The 25,903-nt window shown below is 44.4% G+C and overlaps 1 protein-coding gene across 2 annotated transcripts in view; it reads right to left on the bottom strand.

The window, feature by feature from the left end:
* RAB28 (RAB28, member RAS oncogene family) overlaps positions 1 to 25,631 on the bottom strand; it is a 175,395-nt gene extending 149,764 nt beyond the window's left edge. Inside the window, exon 1 of one of the 2 annotated variants that reach the window (XM_073610032.1) lies at positions 25,312 to 25,631. In XM_073610032.1, the coding sequence (XP_073466133.1) occupies positions 25,312 to 25,386 (75 nt within the window). In that variant the 5' untranslated portion in view covers positions 25,387 to 25,631. The remainder of the gene's footprint in view (positions 1 to 25,311) is intronic. The other variant, XM_073610024.1, reaches the window with a different exon arrangement.
* Positions 25,632 to 25,903: the final 272 nt, after the last annotated feature.

Raw genomic sequence — 25,903 nt, 5'->3', positions numbered from 1 at the left:
AAAACATACCGCCAAGGCAACAAAAGGAGTGGCTCAAGAAGAAGCACATTAAAGTGATTGTAAAGTCCCGTGTTTTTTTTTTTTTCCTCTAACAAAAAACAAACATGTTATACTTACCTGCCCTGTGTAGTGCACATTTAAGATGGCAGCAACGGCGTTCGTACCGTCACATGCCTTTGGGTTTTACCCAGCGCATTACATGGTGGATAATCCTACACTTTTAAACATTGACGGCGTTGAACAGGTAATCACGCCCCCCCTTTCATCCTTCATATCGCTTGTTGTCATCTTGATATGACTGTAATCACAGTGAACATTTCGTTCAGCTTGACCCTCCCCCCATGAGAGAGCTGCATATCTGCAGTTAATTAATTAATATTAGGTAATAATTGTACCGAATACTTAACATCTTTGCTGTTTCACATGTGATTGCAGTTATGGTTTACTTTTTATACCCCCCTTTCCTCCTAATTATTTCAGCTGTAGCCACTACCTCATTGTGTTGATTGTTACGGTATGTATATACACTATACATCCATTTAAAATAGATTCCTCAGTCCTTGTTCTTTCTTCCATTCGTACACGCTTTATATTATATACAGATTTACCAGGTCTTTTCTTTATCTAGTGTGGCTCGCTTTGGGCTATGTATAGAATCCCCTTAAAATATTAACTAACATGTTCCACTTTACAAGTATCTGAGTTTGTAGCACATATTTTATCATATGTTGCTTCCTTCTTTATTTGTCTACGTTAGCTATATACATTAGCAATAATAAATGTAATACTTTCTTAAACAAAATCTCACTATCTGCGTGTTTACCTTGGTAACAGACATTGATGTCTCCATCAAAGATCCCATTTTCTTAGAGGAAGCACTGTCTCCCTCCTATTTTTATTTCATTCATTATTAGGGATTTGGAGACATTTATCTGTTTCTGGAAATAGTCCAATTACACTTTTTTCCCATATACCGTTTTATTTATAAAATGTATTAAACAAAAGCCCCTCTCCAGGGTACTCACATGTTACAGGTGCTTCAGTGCACCACTCTACAGAAAACAGAAAAATGCTGAGATCGTATGTCCCTCCGCTTTGAGACAGACCAGCTGTCTCCTGCACCGTTCTGTCCCCTCCCCAACGCGTGTCGATACAGGTATCTGATGCATCTTCCACAGGGGATACGTCATATCCCTGTATCGACACGTGTCATGACAACGGCCTATGGCCAAGTAACTCAAGCTGAAATGTTAGACAAATTGGACCCCTCCCCCCTTGGTGCATGACTGCCGGACACCACAGCTAGCAAGGAGACAGCTGCATTGCTAGTGAGCGCCTGTCTCCAGCTCCTGGCACCTGCCCGAAGCAAGCACCAGCACAAAAAATATGGTGGGGGTCAGTCATGTCAGCCTGGGTAGTGTTTCTCCTATCAGTATTTCCCCTAAAAGGAAAACTAGTGAAGAAAATAAGTCAGCTAACATTACTTATCTCCTTTTGAAAATGCTTGTTTGCTGGTTGTTTATTACTTCAGTACTCCCAGATCTAGAATAAGCATGCCAGAAGTGAAATCAGAGCAAAGACAGAACTTAAGATTTGCATATACGCTAATCAGCCATAACTTTTGACCACCCACCTAATATTGAGTCGATCTCCCTTTTGCCACCAAAACAGCCCTGACCTATCGAGGTATGGACACCAGTAGACCTCTGAAGGTATGCTGTGTTATCTGGCACCAAGCCGTCAGTAGCAAATCTTTTGAGTCATATAAGTTGTGAGGTGGAGCCTCCACGGATCGGACTTGTTTTTCCAACACATCCCACAGATACTGAATTGGACTGAGACTTGGAGAATTTGAGGCCAAGCCAACACCTCAAACTCATTGTGCTCTTCAAACCATTCTTGAACCACTGTTGCAGTGTGGCTGGGCACATTATCCTGCTGAAAGAGGCCACTGCCATCAGGGAATACCGTATCCATGAAGGGGTATAATTGGTGAGCAACAATGTTTAGGTAGCAGGTACAGGTAAAGAAACATGCACATAAATGGTAGGACCCAGGGTTTCCCTGCATAAAATTGCTCAAAGCATCACACTGCCTCCACCGGCTTGCCTTCTTACCATAATGTATCCTGATGCCATCTCTTCCCAAGTTAGTGATATACATGCACCTGGCCATCCACATGGTTTAAAAAAAAAAAAAATAATTAACACACACACACACCATGATTTATCAGGCTTCCTTCTTTCTTTCCTTCCATTGCTCTGCGATCCAATTCTGATGCTCACGTGCCCATGGTAGGCGCTTTTGGCTGTGGACAGGGGTCAGCATGGACGCCCTGACTGGTCTGCGGCTATGCAGCCCCATATACAATAAACCGTGATGCCCATTTTTTCTGCTTTCAACGCTTCTAATTCATGGGCAACATGTTTACTTGCTGCCTAATATATCCCATTGACTCTCAGATGCTCAGATACCCAGATGCCATGTTTATTTACTTAACCTGTCTGTGGTCTTAACGTTGGGGCTGATTGGTGTAATTCCCAGGTCAGTGACTCAGAAATAATGAAGTCAGAGGATCAGCATGGAAGGGGGGGGAGCAAGATGACCTGAGCTATTAAAAATCTCACATGAACTTTGAGAATGAATTGTTATATGGTGGCAGCAGCTACAGAGGTCCATGGAGGCTTGTTTTAAAGCTCACTCACAGTTGGTTAAGAATGCGTAAGTAGTTGAATATCCATAACCTGGCAACTGGTTTATTTTAAAGTGGTTCTAGCCCAAAAAAATAAAACATAAAATAAAATTAAAAAAAAAAAAGAAGAGAGACCCTGTTCCCTTATAGCAGGTTAAACAGCACAGTGCTTGTGCTGTCTAACCTGTCCGTCTGCAAGCTGTAAAAAACCTGGTTGATTCTGCCAGTTCCTGTGTCCCCCCCCTCTGAGCCCTGATTACCGTGGTCAGCTTACGTGCCTTCGTCAACCGCTGCTCTGCTCTCTTTTCCACTCCCCCCCCCCCCCGCCTGTCAGCTCCTGTGTCTGTGTGAGCGATCTTCACCCTCCCACCGCTATTAGTAGAAAGGTTTTTGGCCCCTCCCACTGTAGCCCTGGATCGGAGGAGGAGAGCAGCTAGGAGTCATGTGACCTGGCCTGAAGATATCTGAAAAAAACGGTATTTAGAGGCATCGTTTTTAAAAAACACTTACACTGTGTGTTATGGCTGCATACAAGAGAGGGGCTGGCAGTGAATTATTTCTTTAAGGTTACAACCACTTTAACTTCTATGTATAGCCAAAGTTTTTTTTTTTTAATTTTGGAAAGAGTACGGAAGGGTAAAACCCCTACCAATTTTTTGTTTTTTTTAGTCACCTAATTAGTAAAAAAAAAGTCCACCTATGTGTAATTGAACCTCAGTATAAATACGGCTGTCCCGTGAAGCCCTCAGAGGTTTGTTAGAGAATCTTAGCGAACAACCAGCATCGTGAAGGCCAAGAAACACACCACACAGGTCAGGACTCAGGAATAAAGTTGTTGAGAAGTTTAAAGCAGGGATGGGTTATAAAAAAAATATCCTGCACTTTGAACATCTCACGGAGCACTGTTCAATCCATCATCCAAAAATGGAAAGAGTATGGCACAACTGCAAACCTACCAAGACATGGCCGTCCACCTAAACTGACAGGCTGGGCAAGGAGAGCATTAATCAGAGAATCAGCCAAGAGGCCCATGGTAACTATGGAGGAGCTGCAGAGATCCACAGCTCAGGTGGGAGAATCTGTCCACAGGACAACTATTAGTTGTGCAAACTGAACTTTTTGGCCTAAAAGCAAAACGCTACATGTGGCAGAAAACTAACACTGCACATCACCTCAAACACACCATCCCCACCGTGAAACATGGTGGTGGCAGCATCATGTTGTGGGGATGCTTTTCTTCAGCAGGCACAGGGAAGCTGGTCAAAGTTGATGGGAGGTTGGATGGAGCCAAATACAGGGCAATCTTAGAAGAAAACCTGTTAGAGTCTGCAAAACATGAGACTGGGGCGGAGGTTCACCTTCCAGCAGGACAACGACCCTAAACATACAGCCAGAGCTACAAATTGAATGATTTAGATCAGGGATATGCAATTAGCGGACCTCCAGCTGTTGCAGAACTAGAAGTCCCATGATGGGACTTCTAGTTTTGCAACAGCTGGAGGTCCGCTAATTGCATATCACTGATTTAGATCAAACCATATTCATGTGTTAGAATGGCCAGTCAAAGTCCAGACCTAAATCCAATTGAGAATCTGTGGCAAGACTTGAAAATTGCTGCTCACAGATGCTCTCCATCCAATCTGACAGAGCTTCAGCTATTTTCTAAAGAAGAATGGGCAAAAATGTCACTCTCTAGATGTGCAAAGCTGGTAGAGACATCTCCAAAAAGACTTGTAGCTGTAATTGCAGAGAAAGGTGGTTCTACAAAGTATTCCCTCAGGGAATACAAATGCACGCCACACTTTTCACATATTTGTCTTTTAAAAAAATTGAAAACCATTTACTGTATTTGTGTCCTTCCGCTTCACAATTATGTGCCACTTTGTGTTGGTCCATCACATAAAATGCCAATAAAATACATTTACACTTTTGGCTGTAACATGACAAAAATGTGGAAAATTTAAAAGGGGTATGAATACTTTTTCAAGACACTGTAGCTCTGGGGACAACTCTAAAATGTTGGATTTCCGTTAGCTTTATGTCACAGCAACAGTGGTCCCCAGTAAAAATAGAAGGGTGAATCTCCTCAGCAGGAACACAGAGAGCAATAAATCTTGACAAAGGGGGGTTAACCGCTTCAGCCCGGAAAAATGACTGGGCCACTTTTTGCGATTCGGCACTGCGTTGCTTTAACTGACAACTGCGCGGTCGTGCGACATTGTACACAAACAAAATTGGCGCCCTTTTTTTCCCACAAATAGAGCTTTCTTTTGGTGGTATTTGATCGCCTCTGCGGTTTTTATTTTTTGTGCTATAAACAAAGTGACAATTTTAAGAAAAAAAAAACGCAATATTTTTTATTTTTTACTATAATAAATATCCCCCAAAAATATATAGAAAAACAACTTTTTTCCTCAGTTTAGGCCGATATGTATTATTCTACATATTTTTGGTAAAAAAAAAAAATAAAAAAATGCAATAAGTGTATATTAATTGGTTTGCGCAAAAGTTATAGCGTCTACAAAATAGGGGATAGTTTTACGGCATTTTTATTATTAATTTTTTTTTATTAGTAATGGCGGCGATCTGCAATTTTTAAATCGGGACTGCGACATTATGGCGGACACATCGGACACTTTTGACACTATTTTGGGACCATTGGCATTTATACAGCGATCAGTGCTATAAAAATGCACCGATTACTGTAAAAATGTCACTGGCAGGGAAGGGGTTAACACTAGGGGGTGATCAAGGGGTTAATTGTGTGTCCCTCTCTGTGTTCTAACTGAAGGGGGGAGGGGACTGTGTAGGGGAGATGACAGATCACTGTTCATACTTCGTATGAACAGACGATCAGTCTCTTCTCCCCTCAGAGAACCGGAAACTGTGCGTTTACACACACACAGATCCCGGTTCTCGGTGTGTAACCAGCGATCGCGGGAGCACAGCGGTGATCCGGGATCTGTGTACCATTCTGCCGCAGTAAAATTGCGGCTGCTGGTCGGCAGGTGGTTAAAGTAGTTGTAAAGCCTTCTGCGTGTAGCAGCTCCCCTAATACTTACCTTTCTCCAGCTTTAAGTATGGGAGCCTCGGTTTACCCGGGTCTTTCTCTCCAGCAGTGGGACCTAGTGGCTCCCGCTACTTTCAATCACAGCCAGAAAGCCAATGAGGAGAGAGCTTGGCGTGTGAAGGAGTGTCGTCGGGGGGCCCCAGGAGGGGAGGACTGGGGCTGCTCTGTGCAAAACCACTGCACAGAGCAGGTAAGTATAACATTTTTTTTTTTTTTTTTAAATAACAAACACCTTTAATATCACTTTAACCCATCCCCATTCTAAGCGAAACAAAACTTGCATTCAGATTTAACAGATCAGCATGTGCAACACACTTTTTGAAACCCCAAAAGGTAAAAAGCAAACTTTACTGAATCTGATGGAATAAACCAGCACATATCATCACCATGATGACATTAACAATTCATGAAATATTTTATCAAAGCAATAATTTAGTGAGAAATAACCTCTTGACGTTTCTAAGAGTTGTTTTTTTTTTTTTTTTTTATATATATATTTTATTTAACTCCCCCATGATGAAGTCTGCCAAATTCTTAAAAGGCATCATCATGGAAAAAGGCTTAATTGCCATCAGCTCTTATGAAATCACCAGATCTGAGAATAAACTGCCATGTTGTCGATGGAAAATGGACATTCTGCTGGGTGTGAAATCAAACACTCACAGCCAAAATGATTACACTTGATTTTCCACGGCCAGAAATTTTGCTGTGTTTAGATAGATTATTTTATAAAGTTCACGGCGATTTCTCCATCCTGACTGACTATTGGCTGTCAGGACGAGTACAAAATACATTTCAAGAACATAGCTCAGAACATCAGATCTTCCATCCAAGCAACCCAGACTTCCGAATGACCCATTAATGAGCTAAATGTCCATAAGGAAATAATAAACCAAGTCCTTAATACAAGTGTCAAAAACATGGAAAGCTAATTATATATGCCAAATTTGAATGAGAACTCAGCACACTCTAAAGGAGGAAGATACTACATTTTTCCTAAAGCTTAGAATAGGAAAAGGGCAGAACCTCTGTAGTGTTTTTATTTCTGTGTCTCCATTGCAGTGCTTTCTTCTCACTTCCTGTCTCAGCTGCCACTAGTCACCAAATAATAAGGAGAAATCTCCACAGTGGGGCACATTAGGAAATGAAAAGTGAAGGATCTAACTTTTTTCCCCACTCACCTAAATAAAATTGTTGTATTGACTTTTGGAGAGATTTAGGGATGAGCTTTGGGTCAAATGTGAGATCAATCAGATTTGTTAAGCAACTGGGCAAACTGGCCATTTTAGGCAAGTTTGCCTGCCTGAACCCCCGTAAATCATCAGATTCTCAGCTGGATGGTATAAGTTATGTCAATGACATCACAGAGAATACCTACCACCTGACGATTCTGTCCCGCTGCTACTCCCATCACAAATGACAGATTCATGATCAGCTGCTGGTTGTAAACAAACAAGCCGAGGATCCTGTGTGACGTCATTGACCAAAGATAGTCATGGCCTTATTTAGTCACAGAGGGTCCCTGCCACCATGATGACCCACCACCTGAGGATGCTTCCCCGCTGCTACTCCCATGACAGATTTACAACCAGCTGCTGATTGTAAACAAACTGGTCAGGGATCCTGGGTGATGTCACTGACCAAACGTGATCAATTGCTCAATCTCTCAAGGCTAGAATTATACAGATATCTTAAAGTGGTTCTAAAGGCTCAAGGTCTTTTACCCTAATGCATGCTATTTATTAAAGGTAAAAAAGCTTTTGGGTGCATCCCCCCATTAAATTTACCAGAACCCCATCTCGATCCATTGATGTGCATGAGAGATCCATTGATGTGCATGTAGAATTATGAGGAAAATAATCATTTGATATGTTTTAATTATTTCATTTTTTTTTTTCCTATTTTGTTAATTCTGTTTTTCATACCAGCCTAAAAACTGTTACATGGAGGCTGATTTACTAAAGGGGTTGAGACTCCACAAAATACATTCACTTCAATTATCTAATCATGTCCAGATGAAATAATGAATTTTGCTTTTTATGCGATTGGATAAACTGAACTAAATATTCAAACAATTTATTGTGTGAAGAGTCTCAAGTCCTTGCAACACGAATATAAAAACACATTACAAAACGTAATAAATAAAAAAGCAGCCTATAAAAGCAGATAACGCTTACCAGCCACACCATGTGTGACATGAATCTCCATTCTCTTGCAAAGCTACAACTAGAGCTGGAATGTATATTGACAGCTTCTGTATGTGTGTATTTGGGTCCCACCCCAAATTAATCAGCTTAAAAGTTGGAGTAAATTCCCTTGTACGATTTTTACCTATAGGTAAGCCTATAATAAGGCTCGCCTATAGGTACAGTAAAAACCTCCTAAACGTGCGCCGTTTGGGAGATATTTACTTTAGATGCAGAAAGTGATGCCACCGGCGCATGCACTCTGAAAGAACGGCATCCCCGTGCCATTCCTTCAAAACTAATGCCATAAACAGTGACTCCCACGCGCTTGCATGGGCGTGGAATCATCACCAACTCGGCCATTCATATCGCCAAAGCCCACAAACCCAGAAGAAGGACCGGGTGAAGATGGAAGCACCTTCAGCGGTGACAGCGTGCGGCTGGAGGGCTTCGTTTTTTAGGCAAGTCCGTCATAATGTTATTTATTATTGGCCTTGGAGTTATTGCTTTGACATTATTTTTTGGTTGACTAATGATTTGGTATATTTTTGGATGCATAGAATGCACTTTTTGGTTAAGTTCTATTGGCAGATAGCATGTCTAATTTTATTTGTTTTCTTTTTTTAAATGCACAATAAAATAATTGTGTAGAATAATACTTGGCTATGTGTTTTACTTCAAATGACAGTTTGGGAGTAGGCAGTTACATTTAAAAAAAATACAATGTAAAATTAACAAGGGACACCAACATAGTTGTATCTTTGATCTTAAAAAACTACGGGATAATGATGTTGTGGTAACTTGCACAAATTAAAAAAAAAAAAAGCTTAATAATATTATTCTTGATATCACTAGAAAAAAAACCTTTGAAAATTAATTCGCAATAACTCCATCAGTTTTAGCAGCAAAGCAGCTTCATTATTATCCCATTAAAGAAGAAGAGAATTGTGCACTGCATTTCCAGATTTCATAATTTGCTGCGTCACGAATGTTAATTCTCCATTACGAACGCTAGTTTACAAGACCGACCGCTTCTGGGCATGCGTGTTTGTACTTTGGACTTTTGTCCGACAGACTTGTGTACACACACTCAGAAAATCCGACAACACACATTTGTCTGTGGAAAATTTTAAAGTATGCCATCCAACATTTGTCCAAGAAAAATCAGACAATTGTCTGATGGAGCGTACAAACGGTTGGATTTTCCACCAACAGCCTGTCATCACACATTTCCCGTCGAAAACTCCGATCGTGTGTACGAGGCTTAAGACTATAAATGCTGCGGGATGTTTCTGACACTCACTAGAACATATTCACTATTACAGAACAAGTGCAATTCATTGTGACCAACTGTTACCAGCTATCCCAATAGGTTGATTTACTAAATGCAAATAGGCTGCTTACTTCACAAAAGAATTTCTCTTAGCTTAGTGAACGAGATGAAGCTCTGCTGATTTCCATCATCCCACCATGTGCAAATATATTATAATATATATCTATTTTTTTTTTTTTTTTTTCTTAGAGAATAGGTGCAGGAAACCCCCCCCCTTCTGAGTCCCCCCTCTTGTCTCCGCCCCAACTCACCTCCAAGCACCGTCCCTTGATTCCACCCCCTACACACCTCCCAGTACTGCCCCAAGTATCATTTGCTAAATAATTTGTATGGAATAGATCCTCCCAAGCAACAAAAGATTCCCCTCCCACCAATAATAGTCCCCACCCCAACAACAATAGGTCCTCCCAAGCAACAAAAATGTCCCTCTCAGCAATAATAGACCCCACCCCAGCAACAATAGATCCCTCACACAACAATAGACTCCCCCAGCAACAATGGACCACACCTCAGTAACAATAGTTCCCCCCAGCAACAATAGACCCCACCGCAGCAACAATAGACCCCACCCCAGCAACAATTGTTCTCCACACAACAATAGCCCCCCCACACAGAAACAATGGACCAGCCACAACAAAATACTACTATCAGCAACAAAAGATCCACCCCAGCAGCATCAACAGATCTCCCAGTATTAAAAGACCGTCCACCAGCCAGCAACAATAGACCTCTCCCTCAACAGTAGATCCCTACAAGCACCATAAGACACCCCCTCCCCCCAACAACAACAGATCCCCCACAAGCAATAATAGACCCTCACACAAAAACAGATTCCCACCAGTGACCATAAATCCCCCCAGCAGACAGCATCAATAGACCCTCCAGCACATCCCTTGCTATTACATACATTTGGTGCGTTCCCACACTTTCCCCCTGAAAAAAAAAAGAATATATATATATATATATATATATATATATATATATATATATATATATATATATATATATATATATATATATATATATATATATATATATATATATATATATATACATACACACACACACACACACACACACATACACACACATTTTTATTTGCACATGATTGGCTGTTCTTTGCAAAGTGAATTTTCACCACATTTACCAAACTAAAAGGGAAAGTTCCATTAGAAACACATTTTTTACTGAAGCAAGAGGGGAAATCTCCTAACATTCTCTATCTATATGCACAGTGTAGGAGCAACAAAAGGCATCTGAGCCAACCCACCTCGATCAATCGCCCTTCCACCAAATCTATTGGAGGACATTGCCCTTTAAATCCCACAAATTTTCTTGCCACACAAATGTTCTTCTGTATATTATTCCACATGTCGTGTATTCTGTATACTGGAGGTTTGTCTGGTAACATGCTATACAGAAATGCTGTCTGTCATCAGACACTAATTGCTTTCTAATCTTCCTTCCCAGATTAGGTGACTATGTGTAGGGAAAGTGGCATGAAATATTAATTAGGATTTCTTCAAAATACAAAGAAATGTATCCAAGGCCAACACACCAAGAATACAAGCCTGTGTATTTAGAACACTTAGGGATCTATTTATGAATGTTTTCACAGAACTTTTACCCAAGAATAACATTTTTCCAATTAAATTCAATTAGAAAAAAGTGTGAAGTTGTATGGATCTTGCTTAAAAAAAAAAAAGACTCCTGACCCTAGGATCACACTTCCACTTTTTGAGCAGGCCCCATTTGGGCGGGCATGGTGCCCATTCAAATGAATGAGCTGCTATGCCTGGGTTTCCGCAAAAAATAAAAAAGGGATGCAAGCACGGTTTCAAAAACACAGCCGCAGGGAAATCGCATGGTCTTTTTGACCATGCAATTTCCCTTGCGGTTCCCACACCCGCTCTGGGTGCTGAGATGCGCAGGGGTGCCATTCAGAATGAATGTCAGTCCCGCACGCCTCCTAAGAGCAGTGCATTTTGGCTGCGGGTGGTTATGGGTGCGGGAACGGATGCGATTCTCGCACCTGCAGCCAGACACTTGGTCTGAACCTTGCCTTAGGGCTGGTTCACACCAGAACTCCGTGTGGGAAAGGCACATTCCCCACACCGCGCTCAATTACACTGCCCTTGCAATAGGCTGTAGGTGCCAATGTAAAGTTGTCGGCTCCCCAAATGCAGATACTATGCGATTTGGTGTGGTGCGTTTTTAAAAGTAGTTAATGCACTGCATACATCAAAAGAATAGGCTGCAAAATGTTTTTTTTTTTAAATCGCACCATGCAGGAACTGCACAGGAACACGGCACTCATGTGCAATTCCAGTGTGAAACGGCCCTTAAGCCTAGTACAAACACTAGTAGTTTTATTTTTCATTTAACCCAGCAGGGCTAAGGGCACTTTCACACTGCCAGCGCCCGGGTGTCAGCGGTAAAGCGGCGCTTTACCGACGTTTTTTGCAGTGCTTTTCGTCCACTAATGGGACTCTTTTATCCCCCGCTGGCGAGCGAAAAAGGGTTAAAACCGCCCGCAAAGAGTCGCTGCAGCGGCACTTTGCCGGCGCTGCCCATTGACTTCATTGGGCAGGGGTGCTGTAGGAGCGGTGTATTCACTGCTCCTACAGCGCTGCAAAGAAGCCGCTTGCAGGACTTTTTTTGACGTCCTGCCAGCGCAGCGCCCCAGTGTGAAAGCACTCGGGTTTTCACACTGGGATTGCAGCTGAGGCTTTTTTTCAGCTGCTTTACAGGCGCTATTTTTAGCGCTAAAGCAGCTGAAAAACATCTCAGGCGTGAAAGGGGTCTGAACCTAAAAAAACTGACAGCTCAGGAGGAGCCGCTGTACTAACCATGCGACCTCACCTGCTGTTCTATTGTGTACTGACAGGGGGAGACCCCACCAGAACACTCCGGTCAATACCCTCAGCCACTGGCTGACAGCGCTGACCGCTAGGCGATCGCAGACCTTTTTCGGTCATGCCCCATTGACAGAAGCCCCCCGATCAGCCAGCTTGTCGGACCAGCTGCAGTACACACGGCCCGAATGTCGCTCAGTTCAATAGATACCGGCCGACATTCTGCCCCTGTGTACGAGGCTTTAGAGTGGAGCTTTGGTTTTCATTATCGATGAATCCTTTCAGTAGATCCATTTTTTCTGCTTTCTTTAGTCCAAGCTGTCTAACAATAGTGGCAGTTACAAGGTTTGGGACAAACCATATAGCACTGTCCTGGGTGTCTACAACGGACAGCTTTCAGGACCCTCTCACACTGTTGCATTGTGGAAACACATACACAATGTGGTGCCCTTAAATTTGAATGGCATTCCAATGAACCGTGCCAATAGAAGCTCTGCCAGAAATAGTACATTTTTGGTGCATCTTGGTGCTTTAACCAGCCCATTCAAATGAATAGGCTTGCCTTAACCACTTCAGCTCTGGAAGATTTACCCCCTTCGTGACCAGGCCATTTTTTGCAATACAGCACTGCGTTACTTTAACTGACAATTGCGCGGCCGTGCGACACTGTGTACTTTTTTCCGCACAGATAGAGCTCTCTTTTGGTGGTATTTGATCACCTCTGTGGTTTTTATTTTTTTCTGCTATAAACAAAAAACTACTGACAATTTTAAAAAAAATATATATATTTTTTTTACTTTCTGCTATAAAACATATCCAGTTGAAAAACTGTAAAAAAAAAAAAAAAAATCTAAAATTTCTTCATCAATTTAGGCCAATATGTATTCTGCTACGTTTTTGGTGAAAAAAATTTTTAAAAAACAATAAGCGTATATGGATTGGTTTGCGCAAGAGTTATAGTGTCTACAAACTATGGGCTAGGTTTATGGAATTAGTTTTTTTTTTTTTACTAGTAATAATGGTGATCAGCCTCTAATCAGCGACTGCGATATTACGGTGGACAAATTGGGCACTGACGCTTTTTGGGGACCAGTGACACAAATACAGTGATCGGTGCTAAAAATATGCACTGTCACTGTACTAATGACACTGGCTGGGATAGGGGTTGACATCAGGGGCAATCAAAGGGTTAAATGTGTGTCCAGCCAGTGTTTTACTTTAGTGGGGGAGGTGCTTTTACTATTAAAAGTCATAGACCCATTTTGCAGAAACACAGGATTAATGCCTTCCTTACTGGCAAAACGGCGATCTACCTTGTTTACATAGGCAGACTGCCTGTGTACAGAACGATCAGCGGGTGCTGGTGGACATTGGGTCTGCGGGACCCGCTGTGTAGAATCACAGCGGGAGCGAGCCGGTGGCAGAGCGCACTCGCGCCCACCTGGAAGTGCAGGATCACGTATATATATATATATATATACACGTGATTCTGCGCAGCGCGGCCTCCGTGTAGCAGTAAAACTGCTATAGGGCGGTCAGCAAGTGGTTAAAGGATAAGTTCATAGCAGGCATACACCAATCAGATTTCATGGCGTACAGCCAATTTTATAGAAGTACATAGAAGAAAGTGGATGGAGTGTCAGGCCCGTTCACATCTCCGCGTAGTGGGAACTTACAATCCCACGTGTTTTCTATTTTGGCGTTTTGGAGCGTTTTCGCTCATCACGCAAGCCAGTCCATTCACTTGAATGGGCTGCCCTACCCAAAACAATCGCTCTAAAAAAGCTCCAGACCTTTTTTTTTTTTTTTTTTTTTTTTTTTTTACAGCAGAGCATGGTGTGTTTTTTACCATGCATTTTGGTGCTTTTGCAGGCGTTTCTGAAACGCACGACAAAGCATGCATTTTTTATGCAGTTTGCATTCCGTTCGGAAACGCACAGATGTGAATGTCACGCAACACTCGCAGCAAAATTACACCGCAAGTGGGGTGCCTTTTGCCACGATTCTGAATCGCGGGCAGAATCGGCGCGATTACACCTGAGATTCAGAACTCCCAGGTGTAAATGGAGTCTTAAAAGTCCATACAATACTACACGTCCAACTAAAACTACCCTGTCCACTGATTGACAATACTTCTATGCGAGTTCACTGCAGAATAAATAGCATTAAAAGGAATTCAAAATGTACAGGCAGGATCAACAAGTAATAAAACTACCGCTGTGTTAGATGTAGAAAATCTAAAATTGCTGTAAATCCCAGTGACAGACTGACATACAGTGGGGCAAAAAGGTATTTAGTCAGCCACCAATTGTGCAAGTTCTCCCACTTAAAAAGATGAGAGAGGCCTGTAATTGTCATCATAGGTATACCTCAACTATGAGAGACAAAATGTGGAAACAAATCCAGACAATCACATTGTCTGATTTTTAAAAGAATTTATTTGCAAATTATGGTGGAAAATAAGTATTTGGTCAATATCAAAAGTTCATCTCAATACTTTGTTATATATCCTTTGTTGGCAATGACAGAGGTCAAACGTTTTCTGTAAGTCTTCACAAGGTTGTCACACACTGTTGCTGGTATGTTGGCCCATTCCTCCATGCAGCTCTCCTCTAGAGCAGTGATGTTTTGGGGCTGTCGCTGAGCAACACGGACTTTCAACTCCCTCCAAAGGTTTTCTATGGGGTTGAGATCTGGAGACTGGCTAGGCCACTCCAGGACCTTGAAATGCTTCTTACGAAGCCACTCCTTCATTGCCCGGGCGGTGTGTTTAGGATCATTGTCATGCTGAAAGACCCAGCCACGTTTCATCTTCAATGCCCTTGCTGATGGGAGGAGGTTTGCACTCAAAATCTCACGATACATGGCCCCATTCATTCTTTCATGTACACGGATCAGTCGTCCTGTTCCCTTTGCAGAGAAACAGCCCCAAAGCATGATGTTGCCACCCCCATGCTTCACAGTAGGTATGGTGTTCTTTGGTTGCAACTCAGCATTCTCTCTCCTCCAAACACGATGAGTTGTGTTTCTACCAAACAGTTCTACTTTGGTTTCATCTGACCATATGACATTCTCCCAATCCTCTTCTTGATCATCCAAATGCTCTCTAGCAAACCTCAGACGGGCCCAGACATGTACTGGCTTAAGCAGGGGGACACGTCTGGCACTGCAGGATCTGAGTCCCTGGCGGTGTAGTGTGTTACTGATGGTAGCCTTTGTTACGTTGGTCCCAGCTCATTCACTAGGTCCCCCCGTGTGGTTCTGGGATTTTTGCTCACTGTTCTTGTGATCATTTTGACCCCACGGGCTGAGATCTTGTGTGGAGCCCCAGATCAAGGGAGATTATCAGTGGTCTTGTATGTCTTCCATTTTCTAATTATTGCTCCCACAATTGATTTCTTCACACCAAGCTGCTTACCTATTGCAGATTCAGTCTTCCCAGCCTGGTGCAGGTCTACAATTTTGTTTCTGGTGTCCTTCAACAGCTCTTTGGTCTTCACCATAGTGGAGTTTGGAGTGTGACTGTTTGAGGTTGTGGACAGGTGTCTTTTATACTGATAACAAGTTCAAACAGGCGCCATTAATACAGGTAATGAGTGGAGGACAGAGGAGCCTCTTAAAGAAGAAGATACAGGTCTGTGAGAGCCAGAAATCTTGCTTGTTTGTAGGTGACCAAATACTTATTTTCCACCATAATTTGCAAATAAATTCTTTAAAAAATCAGACAATGTGATTGTTTGGATTTGTTTCCACATTTTGTCTCTCATAGTTGAGGTATACCTATGATGACAATTACAGGCCTCTCTCATCTTTTTAAGTGGGAGAACTTGCACAATTGGTGGCTGACTAAATACTTTTTTGCCCCACTGTATATGACATTTTTCATCTTCACATACTACATTGCGTTCTATACAGATGGCTGATCCACAGGAGTCATCTAGAAATGAACATACATGCTGAATGGAAGGAACACTATCATGGAAAAAAAACATTGTGGAAAGGTCTGGCACTATATGACACCTATGAGATATGATATATACTGTACACAGATGTAGTGTTATTTGTGTAGGATGAGGCCTTCCATTGTGATATTTTACAGGAAAACACAAAATAAACGCTATTGGTGGAGGATAATAATAATAATAATAATAATAATAATAATAGGTGTTTTATCAAGTATACCGAACATGAAATTATAACTGCTGTGTATGAGGTGTGGGGTGATAATCCTTAGTGAAGAAGTAATGGAGGATTATGTTGTCAATGGGAGATTACATTGGGTATAATGCTTATTATGGAGGATAAATTGCATTATCCAAAATGGGGAACGCTGAATGCACCAATTATTTAATATGTTTGGGTCCATCATGGGATCACAAATTATTTTTGTTATGCAAGATTTTTTTTTTTTTTTATTTTACAATAAAATCCTTATTGAGTTATAGTATTATTGTGCATTTTAAAGTGTATCTGTAACACCCCATTCACACTTGTGTGACATGTCATGTGACTTTGGACATCAAAGTCGCATGATAAGTAGTACTCCATGCTTTCCAATGATAGCCATTCATATATGTGCGACTTAAAGTCAGAGCAACTTCAAAGTAGTTCATGCACCACTTTGGTCTGACTTTCATGCAACTTGAGGGCCATAGACATCAATGTTAACCCTCAAGAGTTCAATAAGTAAACTTATTTTTACTTACTGCAGTTTATTACACAGATATTGGTGTTTTTTGGTGCAGCTGCAGTCTTGTAATCCTATTTGCTCTGCAGCGCAGGTTTCTTTTTTCTCTTTTTAACCCTCAAAAGTTGCATCAAAGCCATACCTTAGTGTTTTACATGCAACAGTGATTCCGACTTTGCACATCCAAGTCGCACCCATCGAAAGTTGCATCAAAGTTGCATTCCAAACGTACAAGTGTGAATGCAACCCAAGGCCAGCCATAGACGGGCTGCAGGAAAGAAATTGCTCAATTGTTGACAGGGGAATCCCTGCCGCCAAGACATTGTGCTCTCCCGGCGAACACAGTGACTCTTGCAAGCGATTATAACAGTTGGCGACAACTGTGCTCTACCCCCCTCCCCTCCAAAGCACCTTGTCCCCATGTTGATAGGGACAAGGGCCTCTTCCTCACAACCCTGGCCAGTAGTTGTGGGGGTCAGCAGGCAGGGGGCTTATGGGAATCTGGAAGCCCTCATTAACAAGGGGGCACCCAGATCCCAGCCTGCCCCCCATGTGAATGAGTACCCCTACTCACTCACCAAAAGAAAAAAAAGTGTAGAGTAAAAAATGTCAGTAGGCAGTTTTTGGAAATTCCTTTATTTAACCGGTTCAATACAGGGCATTTTCACCCCCTTCCTTCCCAGGCCAATTTTTCGTTTTCAGCGCTGTCGCACTTTAAACGACAATTGCGCGGTCGTGCGACGTTGTACCCAAAAAAAAAATTATGTCCTTTTTTCCCCACAAATAGAGCTTTCTTTTGGTGGTATTTGATCACCTCTGCGGTTTTTATTTTTTGCGCTATAAACAAAAGAAGAGCGACAATTTTGAAAAAACACACAATATTTTTTACTTTTTGTTATAATAAATATCCCAATTTTTTTTTAAAAAAGCAAATTTTTTCCTCAGTTTCGGCCGATATGTATTCTTCTACATATTTTTGGTAAGCAAAAAAAAAAAAAAAAAAAATCGCAATAAGCGTATATTGATTGGTTTGTGCAAAAGTTATAGCGTCTACAAATTACGGGATAGATTTATGGCATTTTTTTTTTTGAATTATTTATTTATTTATTTTACTAGTAATAGCGGCGATCGCAATTTTTTTTTCATGACTGCGACATTATGGCAGACACATCGGACACTTTTGACACATTTTTGGGACCATTCACATTTATACAGCGATCAATGCTATAAAATTGCATTGATTACTGTGTAAATGTGACAGGCAGTGAAGAGGTTAACCACTAGGGGGAGAGGAGGGGTTAAATGTGTTTCCTAGGGAATGAGTCTAACTGTAGGGGGCGGGGACGTACAAGGGGAGGAGACCGATCAGTGTTCCGCTGTACTGTGAACACAGATCGGTCTCCTCACAACTGACAGGACGTGGATCTGTGTGTTTACACACACAGATCCACGGTCCGGCCCGGTTAACGGGCAATCGCGGGTGCCCGGCGGACATCGCGGCCGCCGGGCACACGCATCGGGTCCCGAGCAGCGCGGCGGGGGTGCGCGCGTGCCCCCTAGACGGCCGGGAGTCCCAGGTCATCATATGACTTCCACCCAGGATGGGAGATCCCATCTGTGGACGTCATATGTCTATGGCCCGGTGCTGAAGTGGTTAAAAAAAAAAATAATGCCCCCGATGCTAACCATTATCTATCCCTATGCCTGCTGGCCTACCCGAGAAAAAAAAAAAAACTCCAGTGCCAACGAAGACTCCTGCCATCTGCCAGTTCCACCATCGGCCAGCTCTTACATAGCTACTTGTGTTGTGTTTTTATTTACTTTTTACACTTTTTTGGTGAATGAGTAGGGGTACTCATTCACATGGGGGGGGGGGGGGCCGGGATCTGGGAGCCCCCCCTTGTTAAAGGGAGCTTTCCGATTCTGATAAACCCCCCACTCACAGACCCCGACAACCACCGGTGATGGTTGGGGGGGAAGAGGCTCTTGTCCTCATCAACATGGGGATAAGGTGCTTTGGGGAGGCATAGAACCCCCCATGTTGAGGGCATGTGGCCTGGCATGATTCAGGTGACCCCCAACCCCCCCCCGCCTATTCCTAACCTGCATGCTCGGATAAGGGTATGGTATGGATTTGGGGGGGGAGGGGGGCCACACCATTTTTTTTTTATTTTGGCGTGGGTTCCCAAAGGGCCTGGCATTCTTTTATTTACTTTCAGCAGTCAGTGAGAAAACCTGCTGACAACCACCTGTTTTTCACACAGAAATCAAATTGGTCGATTATTATTTGACCGATCCAAATTTAAATAGTTCTGAAAGTTTGAGATTTTACATTTTTCCGTTCTCCACTCTAGCGACTTTGTAGAGCACAAACAAAACAATTACATTGGTCAAAGCCAAAGTCATAACAGAGTCGCACTCATCCAAAGTCACATCAAGTCGCACTGTAAAGTTGAAGTGGAAATCGCACAAGTTTTAAGTCACACAAGTGTGAATGGAGCCTTAGACATTCCAGGGCTTGTGAGATCATGGGGTGTAGGAAAGTTTAGGATTTCCCCAAATATCTGGTATTTCTGGAAGGTGACATATAGGTTGAAGCAGTTAGATAAAGATCCTCTAATATAGGTGAAGGTATTGCTGCAGGCAATAATGGCTTTATGGATAATGGCTCCATTGTGATGTTCACATACCTGGGAGGGCAGAGAAATGGTGGCTGGTTGTTAGGAGGTACTGCCAAGACCCTGGAAGTGGGCTGAATGGGGGCTACAGGGGTACATGTCCCCTAAGATGGTGATGGGGTACAAATCTCTGGCAGTGGGGATGTGATTTGGTACAGGCCACTGACAGCAGGAGCTGGGTGATAAGATACAGGCATGGGAAGATGATGGGGTATATGTCCATTGAAGGTAGGTAGTGTGGGGTATAGTGGGGTACACAGTACTATGCAAAGGTTTTAGGCAGGTGTGAAAAAATGCTGTAAAACAAATAGAAGTGCTGATAGTTTAGATTTATCAATTAACAAAATAGAAAGTAAATGACAAACTGCCTCCTGCTACAGCCAACTATTTAAACTTTTGACACGACAGTTCCTAGGTTTATGAGCAGAGTTGAGTCGCTTAGCCTTTTTCCCACATCGGAGGTATGGGCTTTTTGGCCACAATTCTTCCATGAAGACCTCTTCTAGTCAGACTTCTCCAGACAGCAGATGAATGCCATTGGGTCCCACTGGTTTCCTTCAGTTTTGTGCTGATGGCACTGCTGGACATCTTTTGATGTCGAAGGGAAGTAAGCATGATGTGTTTTTCACCTGCTCCATTAACCGATTCAGCCCCCGAAGATTTTACCCCCTTCCTGACCAGAGCACTTTTTGCGATTCGGCACTGCGTCGCTTTAACTGAAAATTGCGCGGCTGTGCGACGTTACACCAAAACAAAATTTACGTGGTTTTTTTTCCCCACAAATAGAGCTTTCTTTTGGTGGTTTTGATCGCCTCTGCGGTTTTTATTTTTTTGTGCTATTAACAAAAAAAGAGTGACAATTTTGAAAAAAAAGCAATATTTTTTACTTTTTGCTATAATAAAGATCCCCAAGAAATATATATAAAAAAAAAAAAAAAAAAAAAAAAAAAAACACTTTTTTTCCTTAGTTTAGGCCGATATGTATTCTTCTACATATTTTTGGTAAAAAAAAAAAAAAAAAACGCAATAAGCGTATATTGATTGGTTTGCACAAAAGTTATAGTGTTTACAAAATAGGGGATAGATTTATGGCATTTTTATTATTATTTTTTTTTTATTAGTAATGGCGGCGATCTGCGATTTTTATCGTGACTGCGACATTATGGTGGATACATCAGACACTTTTGACACTATTTTGGGACCATTGTCATTTATACAGCGATCAGTGCTATAAAAATGCATTGATTATTGTATAAATGACACTGGCAGGAAAGAGGTTAAACACTAGGGGGCGATCAAGGTGTTAATTGTGTCCTAGGGAGTGATTCTATCTGTGGGGGGGGGTGGGCTACCACTGACATGACAGTGATCACTGCTCCCGATGACAGGGAGCAGTGGATCTCTGTCATGTCACTAGGCAGAACGGAGAAATGCCTTGTTTACATAGGCACCTTTCCCCCCGTTCTGCGACTCCGTGACATGATCGCGGGACACCCGCGGACATCAAGTCTGCGGGACCCGCGGGCACGGTCACGCTGTATGCGGCCGGCGCACGCGTGCCCACTAGCCCCGCCAATTAAAGGGGACGTACAGGTACACCCATTTGCCCACCGCTGCCATTGTGCCGATGTATATCAGCGCGCAGCGGTCGGCAAGTGGTTAAAGTAGAAGTTCAGCCAACACCTAACTAAATCTAAACCTACTCGCAGCCACATTCTAAACCTAACCTAGCCCTGTAAAGAGGAAATCGCTGTACTTACCTGCTCTGCACCTGCTCTGGTCCCACGCTGAGCTGTTAGCACCGGCTTCTCTGTGTAGCCAGGTGCGGAGGAGTCAGTCGTCAACCGAAGCCCCATAGTAACTCTATGGGTGACGTCACTTCCCAGGCATTTCACAACTGTTGTTGATTATCTCCTGTACACAGAGGGTACTGCTGGAGAACAGCCTGGATTGGCCTCAGAAAAGGAATGTGTAGCAATTTATTGTTTACAGGGCCAGATAGATTCGTTTTAGAATGTGGCTGCGAGCAGGTTTAGCGTTAGTTACGTTTTGGTTGAACTTCCACTTTAAGTTTCCTTGGCCAACCACTGTGTCAATGGTCCTCAATGTTGCCCGATCAATGATGTCCTCAATGCTGAGAAATACAGGCTGATACTTACCCATCATGCCACACAAAGAAGAGTCCTGGGAGTGATGGTTTGGCCCTCACAAAGCCCTGATCTCAACATCATCCAGTCTGTCTGGGATTACATGAAAAGACAGAAGAATCTGAGGCAACCTACATCCACAGAAGATCTGCACTTAGTTCTCCTAGAGATGTTTGAACAACCTACCTGCCGAGTTCCTTCAAATATTGTGTACACGAAAAAGGGGAATGTGGGACTTTAAATGAGGCAATTGACTTGTGGAGGTAGAAAATATAGTAATCATTTTTTTTAAAGGGTTTGATTTGGATTTATCTTGTGTTCATTTACTTTAATTTTACACTAATTTTGTTAATTGATAAAAAACAAACGATCAACACTTCTATTTCTAAAAGCATTCTTTATTTACAACATTTTGCACCCCTGTAGGTAGAGTGGGAAGGTGATGGGGAACATATACCTGCATGTAGACAGTGGGGAGGTGGGTGATGGGGTACAAGCCGCTGGCACCAGGAGCCCGGTGATGGGGTACAAGCCGCTGGCACCAGGAGCCCGGTGATGGGGTACAAGCCGCTGGCACCAGGAGCCCGGTGATGGGGTACAAGCCGCTGGCACCAGGAGCCCGGTGATGGGGTACAAGCCGCTGGCACCAGGAGCCCGGTGATGGGGTACAAGCCGCTGGCACCAGGAGCCCGGTGATGGGGTACAAGCCGCTGGCACCAGGAGCCCGGTGATGGGGTACAAGCCGCTGGCACCAGGAGCCCGGTGATGGGGTACAAGCCGCTGGCACCAGGAGCCCGGTGATGGGGTACAAGCCGCTGGCACCAGGAGCCCGGTGATGGGGTACAAGCCGCTGGCACCAGGAGCCCGGTGATGGGGTACAAGCCGCTGGCACCAGGAGCCCGGTGATGGGGTACAAGCCGCTGGCACCAGGAGCCCGGTGATGGGGTACAAGCCGCTGGCACCAGGAGCCCGGTGATGGGGTACAAGCCGCTGACACCAGGAGCCCGGTGATGGGGTACAAGCCGCTGGCACCAGGAGCCCGGTGATGGGGTACAAGTCGCTGACACCAGGAGCCCGGTGATGGGGCACAAGCCGCTGACACCAGGAGCCCGGTGATGGGGCACAAGCCGCTGACACCAGGAGCCCGGTGATGGGGTACAAGCCGCTGACACCAGGAGCCCGGTGATGGGGTACAAGTCGCTGACACCAGGTGCCCGGTGATGGGGCACAAGTCGCTGACACCAGGAGCCTGGTGGTGGGGCACAGGTCGCTGACACCAGGAGGTGGGTGATGGGGTACAGGCCGCTGACAGCAGGAGCCGGGTGATGGGGTACAGGTCGCTGACAACAGGAGCCGGGTGATGGGGTACAGGTCGCTGACAGCAGGAGCCGGGTGATGGGGTACAGGTCGCTGACAGCAGGAGCCGGGTGATGGGGTACAGGTCATTGACACCAGGAGCCCAGTGATGGGGTACAATCATAGGAAGATGATGGGGGTATATATCCCTGGAAGTAGGTAGAGCAGGAGGTGACAGAGTAAAAGTCTCTGGTATTGGACAGAAATAAAGGTAATGATAGTGGGCACAGTGGGGGGTGATGGGGTACATGTACCCTGGCAGTGAATACAGTGATGGGGTCACTGGCAGTGGGCAGAGTGAGTTGAGACAGGGTCCCTGACAGTGGGTAGGGTGAGAATGATGGAGCCCCTGGCATTGAAGGGTGATAGAGTGTAGGTCCCTATCAGTAGGGAGTGATAAGGTACCAGCAGATGGCAGAGGGTACAGTGAGCGCGTCACTAGTACTGAGCAGAGTTAGGGATGATGAGATCCCTGACAGTGGGTAGAGTGGGGGTTATGGGTCGCTGGCAGTGGGTACAATGAGCACAGTAGGGGTGATGGAGTCCCAGGCAATAGATACAGTGATAGTGATGGATGGGGTTCCCAGCAGTGGGTACATTGAGCAGAATGATAAAGTTCCTGGCACTGGGTACAGGGGGCAGTAATGGGGTCTATGGCAATGGGTACTGTGGGCAGTGTTGGGGTTGCTGACAGTGGGCATAGTGATGATGATGGGCCCCTAGCTGTGGGTAGTAATGGGGTCTCTGGCACTGGGTCCAGTGATGGTGATGAATGGGGCCACTAGCAGTGGGTACAGCACACTCAGTAATGGGGCCCCTGGCACTGCATACAGGGCATACAGTGATAGGGCCCCTTGAAGTTGGTACAATGTATCCACTGGTGGGGCCCCTGGCAGTAGGCAATGATAGGGCCCTGGTAGTGGGTAGAGTGCATACAGTGATGTGGCAATGGGTACAGTGTATATAGTGGATGGACCCCTGGCAGCATGGAATAGTGGGGCCCCTGGCAGGAGGCAGTTATTGGGTCCCTAGCAGTGTGTACGGTGTATAGATCGATGTGGCCCCAAGCAGTGTGTACGGCGTATAGAGTGATGTGGCCCCTAGCAGTAGTCAGTGATGTGGCCCCTAGCAGTGTGTGCAGTGTATAGAGCAATGTGGCCCCTAGCAGTGTGTATGGCATATAGAGTAATGTGGCCCCTAGTCGTAGGCAGTGGTCTGGCCCCTGGCAGTAGTCAGTGATGTGGCCCCTAGCAGTGTGTACGGTGTATAGAGTGATGTGGCCCCTAGCAGTGTATAGAGTGATGTGGCCCGTAGCAGTAGGCATTATTGAGGCCCCTAGCAGTGTATAGAGTGATGTGGCCCCTGGCAGTGTGTATAGAGTGATGTGGCCCCTAGCAGTGTATATAGAGTGATGTGGCCCCTAGCAGTGTATATAGAGTGATGTGGCCCCTAGCAGTGTATATAGAGTGATGTGGCCCCTAGCAGTGTATATAGAGTGATGTGGCCCCTAGCAGTGTATATAGAGTGATGTGGCCCCTAGCAGTGTATATACAGTGATGTGGCCCCTAGCAGTGTATATACAGTGATGTGGCCCCTAGCAGTGTATATAGAGTGATGTGGCCCCTAGCAGTGTATATACAGTGATGTGGCCCCTAGCAGTGTATATACAGTGATGTGGCCCCTAGCAGTGTATATACAGTGATGTGGCCCCTAGCAGTGTATATACAGTGATGTGGCCCCTAGCAGTGTATATACAGTGATGTGGCCCCTAGCAGTAGTCAGTGATGTGGCCCCTAGCAGTGTGTACAGTGTATAGAGCAATGTGGCCCCTAGCAGTGTGTATGGCATATAGAGTAATGTGGCCCCTAGTCGTAGGCAGTGGTCGGGCCCCTGCCAGTAGTCAGTGATGTTGCCCCTAGCAGTGTGTACGGTGTATAGAGTGATGTGGCCCCTAGCAGTAGGCATTATTGGGGCCCCTAGCAGTGTATAGAGTGATGTGGCCCCTGGCAGTGTGTATAGAGTGATGTGGCCCCTGGCAGTGTGTATAGAGTGATGTGGCCCCTGGCAGTGTGTATAGAGTGATGTGGCCCCTAGCAGTATGTACAGTGTATAGAGTGGTGTGGCCCCTAGCAGTAGGCATTATTGGGGCCCCTAGCAGTGTATAGAGTAATGTGGCCCCTAGCAGTGTGTATAGAGTGATGTGGCCCCTAGCGGTAGGCATTATTGGGGCCCCTAGCAGTGTATAGAGTGATGTGGCCCCTAGCAGTAGGCATTATTGGGGCCCCTGACAGTGTGGGGTACACTGACCTTCCCGCAGGCCCCATCCCCCAGGATGACAATCTTCAGCTGGCGGTCGTGGCTCTCCTCCTCCGAGTCAGACATGTCGGCCGGGCTCCGCTCTCGGGGATTATGATGACACCACTACACCGGATTTACAGCCGCACTGCTAAGCAACCAGACGCCATCTTCCGGCCTGTCAGTGGCCGAAGGCCGGAGCATACCACCGACACCCAGAGCACAGGGAACGGAGTGCGGACCGGGGAAATGTACGGGCCGGGGGTCCGGAGTGATCGGACGGCTCTCGGTACATTGCACATACGTCTATCACCTCCTATTACTGAAGATTACACGATTCCTTTCTTGTCACCTCCCCCTATCCTAGAGAAATGTGGAACGTTCCGATGTAATATAAACCAACAAGCGCTCCCGGCCTCCCTGTAGACGGGCAGAGGGCTGTGTGAGGGGAGCTCCCTCCATGTGTATTGTACTGAACACTCTCCATAATAAAGTACTTACCTCTACCCTCCCTCTACACCATCTTCTCACTATTAACCACTTTTATGTTATAAAACATATCCAATAAAAAAATCTAATTTCTTAAAAAATTTAGGCCAATATG

Source organism: Aquarana catesbeiana, linkage group LG01, assembly GCF_042186555.1.
Source record: "Aquarana catesbeiana isolate 2022-GZ linkage group LG01, ASM4218655v1, whole genome shotgun sequence".
Lineage (NCBI taxonomy): Eukaryota > Metazoa > Chordata > Amphibia > Anura > Ranidae > Aquarana > Aquarana catesbeiana.
The sequence above is the reverse complement of the archived record's forward strand: the minus strand, read 5'-3'. Positions and strand labels throughout refer to the sequence as shown.